At 36.6% G+C, this 21,363-nt stretch overlaps 2 protein-coding genes across 6 annotated transcripts in view; one reads left to right on the top strand and one right to left on the bottom strand.

Annotated features, from left to right (window-relative positions):
* The window catches only part of LOC114029997 (pre-mRNA-processing factor 39), a 39,719-nt gene extending 36,596 nt beyond the window's left edge, over window positions 1-3,123 (top strand). For all 5 annotated transcript variants that reach the window (XM_027844651.1, XM_027844652.1, XM_027844656.1 and 2 more), the window contains 3 exons: window positions 458-532; window positions 1,094-1,214; window positions 1,974-3,123. In XM_027844651.1, coding sequence (XP_027700452.1) covers window positions 458-532; window positions 1,094-1,214; window positions 1,974-2,030 — 253 coding nt within the window. In that variant the 3' untranslated portion in view covers window positions 2,031-3,123. The remainder of the gene's footprint in view (window positions 1-457; window positions 533-1,093; window positions 1,215-1,973) is intronic.
* Window positions 3,124-3,377: 254 nt separating this feature from the next.
* Window positions 3,378-20,191, bottom strand: LOC114029998 (peptidyl-prolyl cis-trans isomerase FKBP3). Its single transcript, XM_027844657.1, has 7 exons — window positions 20,054-20,191; window positions 17,724-17,825; window positions 16,322-16,429; window positions 7,102-7,237; window positions 5,882-5,949; window positions 4,322-4,419; window positions 3,378-3,686 (listed from the first exon to the last, which is right to left on the bottom strand). Exons 1-7 carry the CDS (start codon window positions 20,159-20,161, stop codon window positions 3,632-3,634), a joined length of 675 nt encoding a protein of 224 aa, XP_027700458.1. The 5' UTR covers window positions 20,162-20,191; the 3' UTR covers window positions 3,378-3,631.
* Window positions 20,192-21,363: the final 1,172 nt, after the last annotated feature.

Raw genomic sequence — 21,363 nt, 5'->3', positions numbered from 1 at the left:
ATAAAAGTATCTTTAATCATGAAAAATAAAGATAGGAGTTTTTTTGTTATTAAATGGTTTCCATTCATAGGCTGTTAAGTGCCAGAAATCTTGTTACAAATAACATAGATTATAATAGAAACTGTAAGATTTGTCTAGGCTGACAAATTTATCCTATGCCAACAAATTCTGTGAAGTTTTGTTTCTGAAAAAACACTGTCATAGAAAATATAAAGTTTGGTAATGTGACTTCATATGAATGAGTTAAAACATTCAAGTTGGAAACTTCTTGGTTTTCATTTAACATTGTATACATTTTTTTCTACTAACTACAAAATAAACTTTCATTACTGTTACAAAGCTTGAAGACTTTAGTTTTGAAATATAGCAAAACTAGATTTTGCAGAAAAAAATAATTTACATTATTTTATAGTTTAAAATATGGAAAAAATCCAGTATATATTTTTTTCCTATTTAGGCTTCTGGATGCTTATGATGAACATCAAATACTTTTAAAAGAACAAGACTCTTTAAAAAGGAAAGCTGAAAATGGGTATGTAATATCTGTAAGACCAAGATGGCTCATTACAGTGAAGAAATACTTTAACATTTTTTTTAATTTTTAACCCATAAACTACTTGATTTAGACTCAAGACTAGGTTGAAATTTTGCCTTTGATGTTTTATTACGTTTATGACCTTACACAAGCCAACCTCTTTGGGCCTGTTTTCTTATCTATTAAATGAAAGGGTTAAAAAAACCTTTCTAACTCTAAATCTGTGATCTTGTGGCTATACAGATTATAAATTGGGAATGTCAGTTCCTATATGAGAGAAATTGTCCCAATGTTCTCTTTTTGGTTTAGAAGTTATTTTTATGAACATAGGAAAAACATTTTTAAAAGTCAAGAGTCTACACAGAATAAAGTTGTGTATAATCCAGAATCAGTACCAGTATTTCAGTGAGGGCAAGAACCTTATTGCTCCTTCACTATGCTGATTTAAACTGGCTAAAGAACATAGATGTGCTTTTTAAAACTTAAGTGAATACAGAACTTCATTGTCTTGCTGGCTATAATTTTGAAATACTAAGTTATTTTTATTTGTCTTAATAGGGCAGAAGAGCCAGATGAAAAAAAAATACACACAGAAGATGCGACTTTGGCATCTACTCAAATGATTGACGGAGACATCCAAGCTAACCAAGCTGCATATAATTATAGTGCCTGGTATCAAGTATGTATAAATAATTCAGATTTGGGGCTTTTTCTATAAGATCTAATTTCTCTGAACTTTGTATGTTTTCCGCTGACTTTGTACTCATGGTAGTATGTCAGGGACCTATGTAGTTAGGTACATTCCTGTTAGATTGTAAACTTCCTGAGAAAAAGTGTCATTTAAAATTTTTTTGTGTTAGTATCTTCCACTAAAAGGATATTAGTACAGTGCAGGTACTATAGTACCTAGCATATAATGGGTGCTTAGTAAATGCTGTTTTGATCTGTTTTTGTCAGTATGGGAACTAAATAATGCAGATTGTAACTCATCTATAAATGTCTTAGAGTTGGTTGAGACCTAGGAAAGTTATGATTTGTCCATGAGTCACTGTAGGGGTCAGAGGTGGGCTTTTCAAATTTGCATCTTGACTCTAAGTCAAGTCCTTCTGCCATGATGGCTTTTCTTTGCATGTAGTAGATTCTTTTCCCGATTCTAAGCATAGGCTTTCCTTTGCTAAATGTTTAGAGCCATGGCTAATTTTTTAGGGTATTTATTTTTTGATTACTGAGTTAGGAGTAGAAATACTTGATTCCAGTACTACTGTGCTTTGAGAAAATAAGGGAGTTAACTAAAGGGATATTGTGTGCCTCAGACCATCTGTAAAATGGAGAAGTTAAAATTAGGTTTTCTTTAAAACTTACATAATTTTGGTGAGTAACACTGTATTTCATGATAAAAGTAACCAGATAACTGTGCTAATTTGTTTTTTCTTTACAGTACAATTACCAGAATCCCTGGAATTATGGACAGTATTATCCTCCCCCTCCAACCTGATGGAAAAAAGTATTTTAATTTCATAACTGGTATTGTCTGGGGTGGGGAAAAATGAACTTTTTTTTTTAAATGAGGGGTATAAACAAAACATAATTTGATAATATTTGATAACTTGTCTTCCCTGTTCACATGTAACATTTGCTTAGTAATTGGGACAATATTTCACTTAATAGCAAATAACATACTATTTCCTACTTTTTATTGGAGAACTTTTTTTTATTTTTGCATTAAGTGGTCTAGAATTCTCTCAACACATTTGAAACCAAGTCTAGTAGCCTTAAGGAGGAAAAAAAAACTGACTGAAAATCGTGTCAGTGTAGCAAGTAATTCTGAATATTACATAAGGGCTGGTTATTAAAATGTCTTCACCTCGTCCATCAAAAATTGTTTCAAACTTTCAACCTAAAAAGGGTTGTGTTCCAATTGTCCTTGTGATGTTGCATCTACTTATAGAAATATAAAGATCTAATCCTTAAATGGATATTCATAAATCCATAAGTGATAAAATGTCAAAATATTTGCATCCCTTTAAAAATGAAAATCATTAAAAATACGGTAGACTTTTGTATGTAGAATGTTCATGTATAACTTGTGAGCAGACTTTTTTGATCAAACCGATCATTTTCATAATAAAGCAAGGACTTATATGACAATTGCTTATGAATTGATTTTTTTAAAAAAACACTTTAGAAATTAAACTTGTGCCAATTAAAGCAGGCACCAAGCTGGGTGAGACACATTTTGATATTCTTTATTAATTAATTTTACTTTAAATGCCAAAAAACTCTGCTCCTTGCATAATCTTTATTATATACAGGTCTAGGGAGGGTTTGCCTTGCTCATACTCAAGAGGAGGATTTAAAACTACATCCCCAACTCTTTAGCCATCTGACTTCTGCTAAGCACTCAATCTTTCAAAGTGTATTTTCAACCAGCAAGAAAAGCTGTGCCCATTAGTCATCATCACAGATGCAGTGACATTTTTAATTGGGAAGAGGTTAGAGTTTAGCAAGAAGTTAGGAGGTAGAGCATCTAATCTGTTACCCACTTGCTGAAAAATGTGATTATCTTTATTAATAGCTAACACTAAGGTTTATTCCTTTAGTAAAAACAGGCAGATTTCTTAGTTGTGACTGAACTAATTTAGGTTTAAACATGCTTACTGTTTTTTGTTTTAACAAGTGTGTTTGTTTTAAAAATTTTTATTCCGGTTAAGTCACATGATCACAAAGATAACTACTAAAATTACTAGTGAGGAAAGCACTTTCTAAAAATATATTTAAAGCATACACTGAAAGGAATCTTATGCATTGCGTGCAGCCCCAGAAAATTCAGTGAGCCATCCACTGTTACTTGTGTTAATGTATTTGTATTCAGAATTTTGTATTTACAAATATGGCTATTAAATAATAGAAAACTCAACCCCAACCAGCCTTGTACATAGCCTCAACAATACATGCTCAACTTGAGGGATTTATCCTCAAAATGAATGTTTTCCCCACCCCCAAGAATAAGGTCAGTTCTTCAAGTATACACAAGGCCACAGGCTTGTAGAAGAAGTTCCTGAAGTATGTAGTTCAGTCAGTAAAACATTTATCACTTCAATCAATGTCCACTAATTCCACTTCAAAAGTGAGTTTTGCATTTGGTGGAATTCTGTTTGAGAAGTCAAGGAATAAATCAGACATTTATTTTTATCACAATACTCGAATAGCCAAAAAAAATCTATATGAATCCCTGTTTTATATAAATCAGAATGGAGCTACTCTATGTGGACTATTCTGAAAATGCTGAAGATTTCTGGTGATATACACACATACACACACACATACATTACCTAATATTTCAAACTTAAGACTTCACTTTATAGAGATGTTGGGCAAACTACCTTCAGAAAACCTCAAAGTTTTTCAGTATAGGAAAAGAGGCCCTTGGATTATCTTGAACTGTAACTGCCTGTTCCCCTCCATGGCAGAATTGTCATTTCTGTGTGATGGGTTGAGCACTGCATGCTGGTAATCCTGAACACTTTCTTCCGTATTTCAGGGTAAGCTTAAAAAGCTTTATCTGTATTAAAAAAAGTCATTTTCCCTTTCCTAAAATTGCAAAATGTAACATGAGTTAGTGCTCCAGATGATAGGTGATACATGGCATCGCCATTTTCTAGCTAGCTGACACCTGCTTCAAAAAGTGGCTACTACTAGAGAGATATCCATCAGAAGCTATGAATGAATGACTGTACAAAGTAGGAGGTTGGATTTCTTTTCTCTATTTGAAAGGAAAAAGGATACTTTGCATCAGGCTGTCCTTTCTTTCCATAAGCCCATTCAGGTTCAATCTCCAGGCGAGCCTTTTCTCCTTTACTCATTGTTAAGAGTGCTTCATCCCACTAAAAGTGAAAACAAAGAAAACATGACAAAAGAGGAAATCTGAGCTTTACAAAAAAATCTTACATATTAACTAGATAGAAATAATGATTCTTTTAAATAAGAGTAGAGACATTCGAGGTGATCACTATTTCTTGTGAGAACCATTAAGTCTCATTTTTAATAAGTCACAAGTCTGCTTTTGCCAAGGGCTTGTTTTTATAACAGACTTTTACACTTGTTTATCATTAACCTTCCTTTATATAAAAAGGTTTTTTAAATATTAGGTACTCCCCACCTCATTCCCCATTCTGGTTCTTGAAGCTATTTGTGAGGGGGAAAATCATGAGTTACAATATGCAAAAGCTGACAAGGCACACAGAATCAATTCTCAATTAATCTAAGTGGAGCTATGGCTCTCTCAAACAGTGGATAATCCATCATGAATATTTGTAAGCTGATGAGGCCCATCTGCTTAGCTATCCTATGATGTTAAGTTGTCTTAGTTTACAAAATTCATCCTGGACTCTGGTGATCAATCGAGAAGCTTATTAAGCACCTACCATGTCAGACCCTATGATAGGGATACAAATGTAAGGAATGAAACAATCCCAAATGTTATTCATTAAAATGAATACCTCAGTGCTGGGATTCCTAATGCAGCTGATTTTGATGTATAATTCTGTACTTAGGTTTCCATATTGCTAATATTTTGAATATTCACAATGAAAAACAATTAACTAAATGAAGACCTGACTAAACAGAACTTGAAAGTTGCCTTATGCCTCACTCAATATGAGATGATGTACTGTAATGAAATCCCATTGTTGAGCTTGTATTTGAAAGGTAAGAGACTGCAGAAAGTCTCAAGTAACAAAAATTGAGACCTGTTCCAATGCATCAAATTGGCAAAACTTGATTCTTTCCTTGTTCCTATGATCACTAGAGAGAGCAGTAAAGGAGATCATTAAGTCTCATTTTACCCCCTCATTTTACAGATGAAGTCAAAATTCAAATCCTGTCTTCCTCGTTCTAACTTGAGCAATGTCCACAACTGTGCTACCTACCAAGAAGCCACATGAAAAGTATGTTAAAAAAGTAGAGATAGCTCCTAGGCCCAAATAATTTTTGTAGGGAATCACTCCCAAATTATTCAGGTATATAAAGCTTAACAAAAATTACCAATAATAAGCAAAATCCAAATTCATCACCTTATTAAATTACAGGTAATTCAGTTAGAAATAAAAACTAGTTTTAGAAACACTCTGGTGTCATACTGAACATATACCCTAACTCCCACTCACTTTTTGGGCATCCAAGGAGTTCATCTATAATTTCTCTTGATACTTTAGTAACAGAGAAAAGAGTAATTCCAAATTTATACTGTAAGGCTGTTAAGTGCAAGGATGACATCTTATGTCTTTGATAGCACCTAACACAATGCCTTTTATGGGACAGAAATGCAAGTATATGTTGATTACTTACTCCTCTGATAACTTTACCCACTCCAACTTTAAAACTTAGAGGCTTAGCATTCTTTTTCTTCTTTGCACCTGTAAAACAATTTTAAGATATGATCTATTTTTTGAGAACTTGATTTTTTTATTTAAACAGTAGACAGTAACCAATTACATTCTTGCTGATGTCATTATGCAGGCTTTTTGATAGTATAAAAGTAAAAGCCAAAAAAATCAGATGACTCAGTTCTGTATTATGTTTTAAATATTCAAGCTTATCACTGAGAAGCTTTGTTTCTGTTTGTTTTATTAGGCTTGAATGACACTTAGTCCAAGTATTTCAGGCCCTATAATGCTGCATCATTCAAGGCTGGGGAATTAGGGTTTTTCCATTTCTACTCAGATTTTGAATTAATCTATCGATATCAGCTGTGTTGAAGGCACAGTGCTATCAACAGCCTATAGTAAACCAGTAAAAAGGAGACTTGTTAATAAAGATGTCTTTTATGTATATAGTGCTTTATGGTTACAAAGCATTTTCATGTAATTAATTTAATCCTCAGAATAGCCTGTACAGAAGTGCTGGTGTTTTTATCCCCATTTTACAAATGAGGGAACAGACCCAAGAGGTCAGTCACAAAGGTTGGATTTGCATAGACTAGAATCTAGGTTTCTCGACTACAAATTCAATGTAGTTTGAAGTAAACTGATGGTTCCCAACCTGTGGGCCAAGGACCCTTTTTCTGGGGGGAGGGCAGGGGGAGGATTAAAGCGGGAAGAGGAACAGCAAAATTATTACAGGGGTCTTCAAATCCACATATGTAACCAAGCATTGTCTTTTTTTAAACCTTAGTTCCAATAAAAATGCAGCATGGCTCATGTATGTATTACCATTTTTTAAATGTATATAGATGTTGTTATGATTACTAAAAGTCATTAAAAGTTTTTTAATTCATAGTAACTTTTTATCATCGAGTATTTTCTCAATGAATGCGTACGAATGAATGAATGGGGATGGCATAGTCCATGAAAAGTTTTGATGTGAAAAAAATCCACACACTTAAAAGGTTTCAAACCATTGTACTACACTGTAGAATCTTCCTGCACTTGGATTCCAGGTTAAAAACAAACTTGTGGAGCGTTCTGAAAGTGCATAATAAGCCAATGGATACTCCCTGACATTTCTCCAACTTATAAACACAAATGATTCACAGTGTTATTTAAAGTAAACCAAATCCCAAGACTTACTAGTTTGAATATTAGTATCAAAAACAGTTCCATCCTGTAATGTTCCTGTGTACCAGCAATGAACAACATCTCCTTTTTTGGGAAAGTTAGTTTTATCTCCCTTCTTAAGAATAGATTTCGTATATTTTGGTGGACCCTAAATAAAAGATAGAAACACAGAATTTGCAGCAACTTAAGTCTCTCTTTGAAAAATTCCCATAGAGATTAAATATACCCAAATCAACTTTTTTTGGAGGGGGGAGCGCAAGGCAATTGGTAGTAAGTGACTTGCCCAGGGTCACACAGCTAGTAAGTGTCAAGTGTCTGGTCTGAGACCAGATTTGAACTTAGGTCCTCCTGACTTAGCTGGCCCCAACTCTAACTTTTAAAAAAAGCCAAAGAAATAAAAGTAGTTGTTAAATTATACTATCATTAATGGATATTATATTCCAGTAGAAATTGGACAGGACCACATTCATTCATGTCAAACTCAAAATCTGAATGTTAAAAATCGTACAAAGCCACTAGTATCCAGAATATTTTGGATTTTATTCATTTATAATTCCCAGGGTAATGACTTCCAATTTTTTCTTTTTCTTTTGACATGAACATATAGATTAATTTTAAAGTGAACTATTAAAATTAGCTCAACAATACTTTTTTTTCAAATCAAGTATATTGGAGTCATTTAATTTTTTAAATATCTTTTCCACACCAGAAGAACATTTAAAAATTTATGTCCATGATTTCAGAGTTGGTTTGGTTTCATAAATATTACTACCTACCTGAAAATTCCACCTGTAAAATCAATTAAATTCAAACATTTATTAAATGTCTACTAAGTACAAGGCATAGGAGTTACAGATTTAAAACAGAAGGCCAAGAAAATAGAACTGAAAACTTAAATGAAGAAAAGAAAAGGTTGATAGGGAAAATGACAGGAATAGTTTTGTTTTGAGTTAAAACTGTGCTGGCTATAATTCAAAAGAGTAAGATTTAATCCATCTATCCCAAAATGATTTCTGAAATTTCTCAACAGTTCTTAACATTAAGATGAGTTAAATAAAACTAATGGATTAGTATCTATTATTTAACAATATTTTACACAAATGTACACTTTTAAACAATAGCTTTGGTCTGAAAACTTATCTAAATCACATCAGTATAAATCAAACTATTACACTCAACTACATCAAATATTATCCCATAATATTCTGCTTCTTTAAAATGAAGTTCACACCAAATTTCAAACATTTAAGAAGTGCTTATCCTGAAAATGCTAAAGTATAAACACCCTGAGGATAGAGATGGTGCCTTAATCATCTATCTCCAACTGCACTAAGCACAGTAACTTCATAAATTCAAACTCAAAATTACTGTGCTGCTTTCTATTCACTTTCTTTATTTCTTTGGTAGTCCCCTCCTTCCATTCTGGTTCCTCCCCCAAAATACAACCAGTATGGAAGTACGTTCCACATGACTACACATAATACAACTTATATCAAAATCCCTACCTTCCTAGGGAGAAGGGAGAGAGAATCTGTTAAATGAATTAACATTAATGAATGTTAAAAACTGTCCCCAGATGCAACTGGGAAAAACAAAACACTATTTAAAAGAAAAAAAAAGACTCAGCTCATGCCCTACTTCTACATGATACTTTTTCTAATTTAATTTATTCAATTCAGTAAACATCATGTGCTTTTACTATGTGCAGTCCTTACCCTAACCCTTATTTAAAATAAAAATGTCAAAAAAAGTTTGGTTGGAAGTCCTAACACACTGCCTATCTAATCAGTTGCCTGTTGTTGATTTTATTAATGGATTCAAATCCATCTCCACTCACACAGCCATCGCTCTAGTTCAGACCCTCACTTTTGCAATAGCTTCCTAACTAGGTTCTCTGAGCCAAGTCTTTCCTTACAAAAATCCATCTTCTACACAGCTGTTAAAGTGTTGTGTGTACTACGTAAGTCAGTCTGGCCACATCTCTCCCCTATACTCAAGCCTCGGTGGCTCCTTATTACTCCCGTAAGATTTCATATGAACTCCTCTATTTGGCTTTTAAAGTCCTTTGCACCCTTACATCTGCAGTATGACCAGTGCTATGCTTGACACATAGCACTTAATAATTAGTGACTGGTGACTGACTGTACAAATGATCCAGAAGTACTCCTAAGAACAACAAAAGAATATTCAAGACTTCTGGTGGTATACATTTTAAAAGGCATTTCTTCAATTCTGCAGGGAAAACTTATTTGTATCACAGAGAAGTTTCTCTTCTGGAACCACAGACTGCTGTCATGTCCTTCAGTTCATTTTTATTGAAAATCCTAGAATCTTAGCCTCAAAATGTATAAAGTTAAAGCTAATAATTTATTCAGGAAATTGTGCTGGTGAACTTGATGGATCTCCCCCTCTCATGGAAAAGAATGGTTATGAAAATTTTAATCCCCACCGAGCATTTTACATTAAACAATTTTAATCCTTTCTGTTAAGTCATTTTTCAGTCATGTCTGACTCTTTATGACACCATTTTTGGGGTTTTCTTGGCAAAGGAGTGGTTTGCCATTTCCTTCTCCAGCTCATTTTAAAGATAGGAAACTGAGACAAAAAGGGTTAAGTGACTTGCCCAGGCTCACACAACTAGTAAGTGTCTGAGGTCACATTCGAACTTCAGGCCCAGCACTCTATCCACTTCACTACCTAGCTGCCCTAATTTTAATCTTTAATACTTAACAAAATAATTTTCATGAATAAAACTGGAAGCTGTTTCAACTTAGCCCACTTCAAAAGGTAACTTACATGAGGATTACTAAATTGATGTGCTGTGACAACATATAAAAAGAATTTCAAGATTAGAAAACAAATCTTTTTAAGGAATTTGTTTTCTCAGAGAAAAAGAATCCTAATAAACCATAAAAATAAATTACTTCAAAAGTAATGTTAAAATCCTCTAGTTTTTTTTTTTAAATTAAACTGCTTTTTAAATTAGAAAATAGATTAGACTTCTGATTCATAAACAGGAATCAAATTTTAAATGCCAACTACTCAAATGTTCACTGGGTTTCTGGTCACAGAAGCACATCATTTAACCTATTTAATCCACAGCTAAGGCAGATGTTACAGCAAGTGTTCAGTGTCACCTCAATCTTCCATGTTCCCTGTTCAACTTCAAGATAACAACCCATTATAGAATGGGGCTGAAGAACTTCAAATTTTGTGACTGACGTGGGACATGGGGTTTACTTCCTGGTGAACACAGTGGAATCACCTTAAAAGAATAGCACAGTTCCAGGGCCACTCAGAAATTAAGTCAAAATGCTATGAATGGCCCTGAAACTAACCCAGTTTCTAAGGACTTCTTCAGAACTATAAATACTAGTGGCCAGGTAACACAGATGTAGAACTGATTGATCCTTAACTAGCCTGGGCTAACAGAATTGTAAGCACAGGAATCTTACCATCATGGGTTAATTACTCCAATGTACTATGTTTTGAAGTTTCCTGCAGTAAGAGTGGCTCCAAAGAAATCTAAGAGGAAAAGTTTCTATATGTACAAATATATTTATAGCAACTTTTTAAAAAATGGTCAAAGATCTGGAAACTAAAGGGGTGCCCATCAGTTGATGAACAGTCAAACAAATTAAAGCATGAACATAATGGAATGCTATTTTGCCTTAGAAATGACAAAACGGATGGTTTCAGAGAAACCTGGGAAGACTTGCATGAACTGATAGAGTGAAGTGAGCAGAGCCAGAAGAATTATTTGTGTAACACTGTAAAGACAAACAATTTTGCTAGATTTAAGAACTCTGACCAATAAAATAACCAACCATGAGTCTAGAGGACTGATATTCATCATTTATACTATACACCAGGGATGGGGAACCTGTTGCTTCAAGGCCAAGTGTGGCCTTCTAGGTTCTTGGGAGCAGCCTGTTGATTGAGTCTTATGTTTTACAGAACAAATTCTTTTATTAAGGGGATTTGTTCTGTGAAGTTTGGATTCAGTCAAAATACCTAGAAGGCCACATGTTCCCCACCCTGGCTATACACCTATAGATAGAGAGATGATGGATTCAAGATGCAGAATAAGAATAGAGAAGTGGCTAAGTTATCTCTGGAGAAACAACAAAAGTAAAGGCCTGGAGACAGGACTATGTGTGTTTGGGAAAGAGTAAATAAATGAATTAGCTTGCTTAGAATAGAGGGTTCTTTAGGGGAGAACTTTTTTTTTCTTTTAAGGCAATTGGAGTTAAGTGGTCACACAGCTAGCATCAAGTGTTTGGTCTGAGGCGGAATTTGAACTCAGGTCCTCCTGACTTCAGGGTCAGTGCTCTATCCACTGGGCCACCTAGCTGTCCCCTAGGGGAGCACTTTTCCAAATATGATCAGAAGAGTAGGATGAATCCTTTTTTAAGATATTCTGGTTGGTAGACTAGAATGTTGGATTTTATCCAACAGGCAATAACCACCACTGAAGCTTGTTTGAATGGGTGGGGTGATGTATGTAAGAGAATGCTTCAGGGAAGATTAAGGGGGCAATGATATAAAGCACCAAAGAGAAAGAAAAGGGAAGACTAGAAGGCAAGGAGAATATTTAGGAAACTGCCCAGGAGTAAGATATGATCCTATATTACACTGATGACAGCAGGAATGGACAGGAAGGAACTGATTCAAGAGACATTAGTAATAAAGAATTGACAAAGGCAGCATGGGTGGAGTGAATTAAGTGTTTGACTTGGAGACAGGAAGACCCAGAATTTATATTCTGCCTTCCCATATCTCGTATCAGTCCTTCCTGTCTCAATCAATAAGTACTAATTAAATGATTACTATGTGCAAGGTATGCAAAGATAAAAATGTAATAGTCCCTGCCTTCAAGAAGCTTGGGAAGACATTTTATATAAACATACAAGATAAATTTATAAACACACAGATGTACAACATATATACATACATCTATATTAAAAAATACAAGGTAATTTGAGGGGAAAGAAAATCAAGAAAGGCTTCATATAGTAAGTGGTGTTCAAGGAAGTAAGGGATTCTAGGAGAGGGAGGTAAGAAAGGAATGCATTACAATGAAATGAGCAGAACCAGAATACTATACAAACAGCCACAGTGTGCAATGACTGACTTTGATAGACTTAGGTCTTCTCAGCAACGCAAGGATGTAAGACATCTCCAAAAGTCTCATGATGGAAATTGCTATCCACATTCAGAGAAACAACAATGGAGTCTGAATGCAGATTAAAGCATACTATTTGCTTTTTTTTCCTTTGTTGTTTTGTTTTATTGCTTCATTCTCGTGGTTCCTCCCATTAGTTCTAATTGTTCTTTTTACATCATGACTAATGGGAAAACATGGTTAATGTGAATCTATAAATAGAGCCTATATCAGATTGCATGCCATCTTGGGCAGGGGGAAGAGGAGTGGGAGAGGGAGAAAATTTAAAACTCAAAATCTTATGGAAGTGAATGTTGAGAACTAAAAAGAAATAAATTATCAATAAAAAACAAAAAAGAAAGGAGTGTATTCCATGAATATGAAACAGCCTATTCAAAGGTACAGACAGGAGCTGGGGTAAACTCTGAGGAACAGCAAAAGTAAACTTTTTAGGATAGCTTAGCTAGACTACAGAGCATGGAAAGGAGAATAATAAGGTTGGAAAGGAAGACTGGACCAGGTTGTGAAGGACAACAATTTCCACTTTATCCTATAGGCAACAGAGAATCACTGGAGTTTATTGCATACGGAAGTAATGTGCATGAAATAGTGTTTTAGGAAAAGCATGGAAGAAGGCAAGGAGCACTCTTAAGATACTGCAACTGCAGAGGTATGAAATAATGAGGTCCTACATTATTGTGGTGATATCAAGGAGGGACTTAAGATTTGGGACTTTAAGGAATAGATTTTAAATGTCAAAGATGAAAAAAAAAAGAGGCAGTGTAGTCCAGTGGATTATACGCTAAAATTGGAGTCCAATCACACAACCACCAATTCAGGGATTCATAACCTCCCGTCTAGACTACTGCAACAGCCTTATAACTGGTCACTCTTCTTCCATTCCCTCCTCCTGGCAGTCCATCTTCTACAAAGCTGCCAAATTAGGGTGCCTAAAATCTAACTCCGACCATGTCATTTCCCCAATTAAAAAAAAGGGAGGGGGGCAGCTAGGTGGCACAGTTGGATAGAGCTCTGGCCTTGGAGTCAGGAGGATCTGAGTTCAAATCTGGCCTCAGATACTTGAAACTCATTAGCTATGTGACTCTGCGCAAGTCACTTAACCCTGACTGCATCACCAAAAAAAAAAGGGGGGGGGAGGAGAACAGTGGCAAAGAAGGAGTTGTCTCCCCATGGCCTCTAGAGTAAAATACAAAAGCTTCAGCCTTGCATTTAAAAGTCCTCTACAGTCTGACTCCCATCTACCTTTCCAGGCTTATTTTATACTCCCTACTTCATGTACCTTATGTTCTAACTGTACTGGCTGATTAGCTGTTCCCTGTCTCCAATATTTCAATTCCCATCTCTGTGAGCGTGCATGAGCTGTCCTCCATGCCTGGCTCGTCTTCTCTCTTCACCTTTGCCTCTTTAGCTGCCACCCCCTACATGAAAGCCTTTCCTGACCAGCCCTCCCATCCCTAGACTGTTGTGAGTGTTCTCAAATTACACTGAATTTACATATTTAAGTATATATTTTATCTCCCACCTTTAACAACAAAAAGCTCTGAGGACCATCTTATTTCTAATTCTTTGCCTCCTCAGGGTCGAGACCAACACCTTGCTTAATAGTTACTTATCTGGACTGAAACTTGCTTTTAAAATAAAGGATTCAATCACTGTATATCACTCAATAAGAAAATAACATGCAATTTTACAAAAGACTTCCGATTCTCCACTTGAATTTCTACAGACTACAAATAGTATCTCCATCCTGAGATCCTTTCTACCTATGAGAACCAGAGACTAAGTTATATGGCTCTCAGGAGGAAAGCAGAATAATAAGAGTGGGGGGAACTCACTCCCCACTGGCTGAAATCCATAAGATGTGTTAGCATTGTAATCAAACCAGTTAAAAAACTGTCCTCTTAAACTTTCATGGATAGACTTGTTTCTAAAAACCACAGATTAAAGGATAATTCAATTAATTGGATATTTACAAGCTCCTATGTTCCAGGTCTACAAAGACAAAAATGAGGATTGTTCCTTGTCTCAAGAGACAACACTAACAAGTGGGGAACAGGAAAAGCCTCACATAGGAGGTGGGGCTTCACCAGAGATTTGAAAGATGCCAGAGATTCCAAATGGCATAAGTAAAAGGGGGAACATTGCAGGGATATGAGATAGTCCATGCAGAGAGGCAAAAGATGGAATGTCATGTTGAAAAAACTGCAAGTAAGCAAGCTTGGCTAGAACATAGCTTATGGGAGTGATATGAAACCAATCTAGAAAGTTATGTTGAATGGCTAATATGGAACTGTTTTTACATGATTTCACAGGTATAATCAACATCATATTGTGGTAGAGGTGTGGGGAAAGAATTTGGAACTCAAAATTTTAAAAAATTGAATGTCAAAAAAGTTTTTATAGTAATTTGGAAATATTTAATTAAATTATTTTTTTACAAGGGGGAGGGGAGCAGCTAGGTGGTGTAGTAGATAGATCTCCGGCCTTGGGGTCTGGAGGATCTCAGTTCAAATTTGGCCTCAGACACATGACACTTACCAGCTGTGTGACCCTGGGCAAGTCACTTAACCCCGACTGCCTCACCAAAAAGTAAAAAAAAAAAGAAAGCCAAGCTGAAGCCAGGTTGCAAAGGGTTTTACCCAACAGAGGTATTATCACAGAGACAATAGGAAGCCACTGAAGCTTCATCAAAAGAGGGCCAACCAGTGCTCTGGGAATATCAATTTGGCAGATGGTGTGAAGGATGGACAGGATGAAGGAAGACCAATTATGAAGTGACTGAAGGGTAGAGGACATGAAGGCCTGAAATAGGGTGGTAGTAATACACACACTCACACTCTCTCTCTCTCTACATATATATGTGTGTGTGTGTGTGTGTGTGTATGTATGCATGTAAAGATGTTGCAGAAGTAAAATTAACAACACTTAGCAATTAATTAGATACAGGTAGTGAATTTCCTTACAGAGAGGTGATGGACTAAGATACAGAGAGAAGAGAAGTGTTCTCGGACGTAGCCAATGTGGAAATTTGTTTTGCTTGACTATGCTTGTTACAAAGTTGTTGGGGTTTTTTTTCTCCCCAATGGAGTGGGGAAGAAAAGAAATGCTTCATAAGTGAAAAAAATTTTTTTTTGAGACATAGAATGAAGAGTCAAAGATGACTCCAAGGTTGCAGGTGACTCAAATTACGGCAACGTCCTCGAAGTTGTGAGGTGAGTTTCATGGGGAAAAGCAGTTTTGCTTAGTCATTCTGTGTTCCCTATGCCTATGAGGCACCAAAATAAAGAAATGAAACAGGAAATTTTGGTGTTACAAAACTGGCACTCAGAAGTGCAATGAGCTCAATAAGCAAATTTGGGAGTCTCTTTGTAGACAAGGAGATAACTGAAACCATGGGAATAAAAAAGATAACCAAAGGAAAAGAGAAAAAAAGACCTAGGACAGAGCAGGCACAGCCATGCAAAAGTGGGAAAACAAGGATGATAATCCAGATAGTCAAAGAACCAGGAGAGACCAAGGTCAGGAAAACCACACCCCCATCTTGCCACCCCCCCCCCCCCCCCCCGTTGTATATTTAAACAGTGTCAAATACTTCAAAGGTCAAGAAAGGCAAAGATTGAGAAAGGACCATTGGTAACCTTGGGAAAAGTAGTTCTAGTTGAATGGTGGGGTCAAAAATCAAATGACAAGAGAATGAGATGTGAGATGGACAAGAGGGACAATAATTTTTATGCAATCAACCCAGGCCTGAAAGATCCAAGGAGGTCTAAATACTTCAATCACCTATTTTTAGTCCCAAAAGTTGAAGCAATAGGTTCAGGCTTCCAAGTATAGGAAGAAAGAGTTCCCAAAGATCTATTTCAATTTGCATATAGAATCTTCTGGCTAGAAATTCACCTGAAAGTTTAGAAAAAACTTGGCTCAGGATTGGAAATTAAAGAGTAATCCAAGGTTAGATCTCTAGATTCCACTAAGTAACAATATCATTAAAATTTATATTTAAAAGCAAAAATAAAGTTGCAAAATATTTTATGACACTCTACAGACCTCATCCAAAGTCTCTTCATGCTTGACTTCTTTGGATTTCTCTTCATCAAGCTTCACACTTTTCACCTGCTCTGTCACTTTGGCAATACTCTCAGTACCTTTGAAACGCTGTAATAAAAATCCCTTACATGTTAACATATCAAAGACAAGCTCTTTTCATGAACACTACACCTAAGGAAGTCTGGCTACTCTGTGCCAAATGAAAAACTGTGACATGAATTTAACGTGAAATAATTGGCCTAAGGAATATAAAATATAAAAAGAAATTACTCTGTTTTTACTATATAAATCATGATCTAATTTTCCAAAGTAATACTTGAAATAAGAACCAAAAAATAACCCTATAGATATATCCCTGAATCAGAGGTACAAATGTAGGCAGACCCTATATAACATTGCGGGAACCAGTTGTTTTGCAATAACACTGCTAATACATTTTAATCTAACTCAGATCACAACACTGCAATACTCCACCATAACATTCTTTTTTGTCAATTCATCTTTGGATTGTTCCTATAGACCTGCTATGTTACGGTATCCAAAAATCACATTTTCATAAAACAAACTGATGAGAATAGATAAAGCATCAACCAATAAGCATTTATGAATCGCCTACTATGTATCAGCCACCATGGTGAGCAGTAGTACAAAGATAAAAATTAAACAGTTCCAACCCTCAAAAAATACATATTCTTGGGGGTGAGGAGTGGGGTGGAGGTTGAAGGGGGTGAAGAAGATATGCTGATGCTACTCATTTAGTCACTTAAAAAAAAGGAATCCTTTCTGCTAAAGCTGCATATTTTACAAATAACAATTAGAAGGGTACCTTCCGAGATGTTTATAGCTACCAGAATCTAAATGTATAGCACTTCACAGACTCATTAAAATGGAGGTTCTCAACCTTTTCTGTGTCATAGACCCCTTTGACAGTCTGGTAAAACCTACAGACCCCTTCTCAGAATTCATATAGCTAGTATCAGAGCCAGGAATCTAACAAATATACTCTCACTCCAGTCTAACACCCTTTCCACGAGACTAAACTGCAGCTTCAGTAATATGATAATGACATCTTATATAATATCTCAATTTTTCATAACCATTATCTCATTTTATGTTATAAGAGATCAAACTTATTAATAATAAAATCAAGATCTCATCACGATGTAAATTACTTCCCTAGAATTGGCAGATCTTTCATTTATCTCTGCATTTTAGAAAACCAGCAGACAATACATAAATTTAACCAACACCAATACATACTCATGTACAATTTAATAATTATGGCTCTAATGTATCTATAACTATGCATATGGAAGCATATACTTACATTTATATCTATAATTCCAAAAGAACAAAATGCCAAAGATAATTATTTGAATATATACAGAATGGAGACACTTACCTTACTTTCAAAAAGATGGTTGTAGGCTGTGACTAAATGATCTTTGTTTGCTGTCTTGGCCACATTTTTTATGTTTCCTAGTAATTTATGTTCTGCAAGAAACTATTAAGAGAGGAAAGTTACATATAATAATTTCCCCAAGCAAGGGGTGTCTTTAAAGATGCTCTCTTGGAATTTCTAGCTTCCCTCAAAGTTAAGAATTTGCTAAAAGAAGCCAATTTCTAATTCCTCTCAATACCCCAAATTACTTAATTGTACTTATTCTAAATACTTTCTATTTTCTATACTTTTATCTGTACACATTTTGTTTCCCCCCTCCCCCAAAAGAATGTAAGCTCAGTGTTTGGCAGAATAGGCACTCTCAAACACTTGTGGACCTGAAATGAAGTGTATGGAACACAGACATTAAAGTTTTTCTATTATATTTCCTCAAGGTGCTAGTCACATTGTAGATTTATTATTATTTTGGGGAAGCAATTAGGGTTAAATGACTTGCCGAGGGCCATACAACTAGTAAGTATCTGAGGCCAAATTTAAATTCAGGTCCTATAGACTATGGTCAATGCCATATCCACCCATGCCACCTAGCTGCCCCACACTGTAATTTCTTAAAAATGTTACTGTTAAAATTATAGAGGCACTGTTCAAAGACAAAAGAAACACCGAGCTATCAGCTCTATGGTTTTGATACTGCCTGTTTTGGACAGTGCAAGAGTAGTTGTTAAAAAATTGGCTGTAATTCCACTTATACCACAGATGTTACACTATCAAAAAAGTAAAAAACCTAAAAAGATTAATAGTATAATTTATTTACAAAGGTGTAAAATTAAACTCTCTTTCCTCATCTCGCAACTACATGCCATACTAACCACCTCCTGATAGAGAGGTGAGGAACTCAAAGTGCAGATTGAGACATTTTTATTTTTGGATGTAGCCAATACAAAATTCTGTTTTGCTTAGCTACACATATTTATTAGAAGACCTGTTTTCCCCCCTTATATTTGAATTAGGGGTGAGAGGTCGAAAGAATGTGGATTTTGGTTAATTTGAAAAACACAGAATTTAAATAAAATAAATCACTTCCTTCTCTCTCTTGGCTCTTCACCAGTTTTCATTCTGCCTCCTTCCCTATCAAAAAATTCTCTTGCTGTCTTTTAGTAATGCTATCTCCTTTCTTATTAAGTCATTTTGTAATCTACCACTCAAGTTTTTTTCACTTTTTCATTTCTACAAGAGGTTTACTCTTTCAACTTATGCATAAGACCTAAGTATAACTGAAGCTGATGAGAGAGAATTTGAACTGACCTTAGGAGAGCGGTTCTTAACCTTTTTTGTGTATGGAAAAGCCTATGGACTCCCCAGAATAATGCTTTTAAATAAATAAAATACATACGGTGACAAAGGAATCCCATTAAGCTAAAAGTTATCAAAACATTTAATAAAAATAGAAAGTTCAGGGATTGAGAACCCCTGTTTTATGCAGAGCATCAGAATATAATCGAGGTTGACTGAGTTTGGAACTGGCTTAAGCTTTTTGGTGTCATGCAGTCTTCTGTCCACTGGTGAAGTCAATGGACCCCTCACAGAATAATGCTTTTAAATGCATAAAATAAAAATACACAGGATTAAAAAAGAAACCCCTTAAGTTGAAATAGTTACCAAATTTTAAAAACCACTTTAAAATTTAAAAACCACCAAGTTCTGGTACCCCTGTCCTATGCAGGGCATCTGAGTAGCGCTGAGGTCACTGCAAACTTGGGGTGGCCTTAGGAAGCCAAGGATGCCCTTAGAGAAAGGGCATGGGGCAGGACCGGCCCCTGGCCACGGGACAGAGAACGCCGACCCCACGCCCACTCAGCCCACTTCGCCAACTAAGATTTCAGGGAATGAGGTTTCAGCAAAATTTGGAGAAAAGAAAACGCAACTAAAAATTTTTAAAAATGGGGAGGCGCTGAGAGGGCACGACCCAGGGCCCAAGGCGACGGGCAGCGGGGAAGGAGGGACGCGTGCGCCCACAACCCGCTCGGGCTCTCCTCTCTCGCCTCCCCGACCTGGCCCGCGCACTTCGTCCCGGAGGTCTCTGCCCCTTCCCATCTTCCCCACTTCCCTCAAGCCCGGGGAGGCGGGACTTCTTTCCGGGGCTCGAGATTAAAATACGAGGTTCTAGTTCCGGTAAATGGAGGGGCGGCTCCCCCCGCAACCCCACGAGGCTGGGTGCGCGTGGCGAGGAGCACGAGGCGGGAGATAGAATGTTGTCGGGGGGTGGGGGGGCGGAGAAGGGTTGCCCCCTCAACTATCCCAAGCCCGGCCTCTTCCCTGCCCTGAGGTACCGAATCCGAGCCGTTGTCCTGCAGAAACTTGATGATGTCCTTCTTGGGGAGCGCTTCGCTGCGCAGCTGCTCCGCAGTCCACACCCGCTGGGGTCCAGCAGCCGCCATCTTCCCCCTACAGCCACTATGCGACTGAGCCCGCCCGCCGCAGCCGAACCCGTCCCCTCCCTCCCATCCCGGAAGGAGGCGGGCCAGAGGTTCGGGGCTGGCGAGTCACAGGCGGTGTTCCCTCGGAAGCCTTGAGCAGGATTGGCCAGCTTTTGAGTGACGTAGAAGTCTCCTGCGAAGGCTCTCCTTTTTTGGTTTGGGGGACGTGGCCAAAGCCTGCCCGATTTCCTTCTTCATCTTTCTCTAAATGAGCGTTTGCTGTAATCTCTAGAGAGGGGCGTGTAGAGATCTGCATCGTGGTGCATAAAAGTCAGTTTTCAAAATTACCCTAGAGCATAGACTAAGTAGGATGTTCGACCTATACCCAAAAGGCCACAATATGTCTGAAATATTCTTAATGAAGTTACAATACTTAGAAAAAGACTGAGATTGGCATTTGCTGAACTTTTTTTTTTTTTAAGTTTTTGTTGCAAGGGAAGAACTCTGCATATTTGTTACCATTAAGTTTTCCCCTACCCTTGCTGGTGAGGAAAACGGAAGAAGAAAATAAATACTTGTTAATTGAAAAATTTTTCCTTAAACAAAGATTAGGGAATGATATATTAAGAAATGAGATTCAGTGAAATAGAGGACTTTAAAGCATTCTTGATGAAAAGACCAGGCGTGAATAGAAAATTTGATTTTCAAATACAAGACTCCAGTGCAACATGAAGAGGTAAACAGGAAAGAGAAAATCATAAGAGACTGGTTGAACTGTTTACATTCCTGCATGGAAAGTTGATATTTGCAACTCATGAGACCTTTGTAAGTATTACAGTAGTTGGAGGGAAAAAATTATATGTACATATATATAGATATAGATAGATAGAGGGCACAGGGTGAGTTGAAAATGAAGGGGTCATATCTGGAGAATAAAATTAAGGGGTGAGAGAGGATTATACTAGGAGAAGGAGAAAGGGAGAGGTAGAAAGGGGTAAATTATCTCACAAAAAAAAAAACCCAGAAAAGAAAAGGCTCTTACAGTGGAGGAGAAATGGGGAAGGTGAGAGGGAATGAGTGAATCTTATTCTCATAGGATTTGACTTAAGCAGGGAATAACATACACACTCAATTGGGTATGGAAATCTGTCTTACCCTACAGGAAAATAGGGGGGGAAGGGGACAAGCAAGTAGGGGGATGATAGAGAGGAGAGCAGATTGGG

The sequence above is a fragment of the Vombatus ursinus genome, unplaced genomic scaffold, assembly GCF_900497805.2.
Source record: "Vombatus ursinus unplaced genomic scaffold, bare-nosed wombat genome assembly UNPS02014945.1, whole genome shotgun sequence".
NCBI lineage: Eukaryota > Metazoa > Chordata > Mammalia > Diprotodontia > Vombatidae > Vombatus > Vombatus ursinus.
Note: the sequence above shows the minus strand (reverse complement) of the source record. Positions and strands in the feature narration are given on the sequence as shown.

Excerpts from the sequence above, each read along its gene's own strand:
- LOC114029998 (XM_027844657.1), bottom strand. The coding sequence starts at position 20,161 with ATGGCGGCTGCTGGACCCCAGCGGGTGTGGACTGCGGAGCAGCTGCGC. Across the intron at positions 5,950-7,101 it reads TGATACTAATATTCAAACTA|GTGCAAAGAAGAAAAAGAAT; the intron begins GTAAGTCTTGGG and ends ATTGTTTTACAG. Across the intron at positions 4,420-5,881 it reads TGGGTAAAGTTATCAGAGGA|TGGGATGAAGCACTCTTAAC; the intron begins GTAAGTAATCAA and ends TTTCACTTTTAG.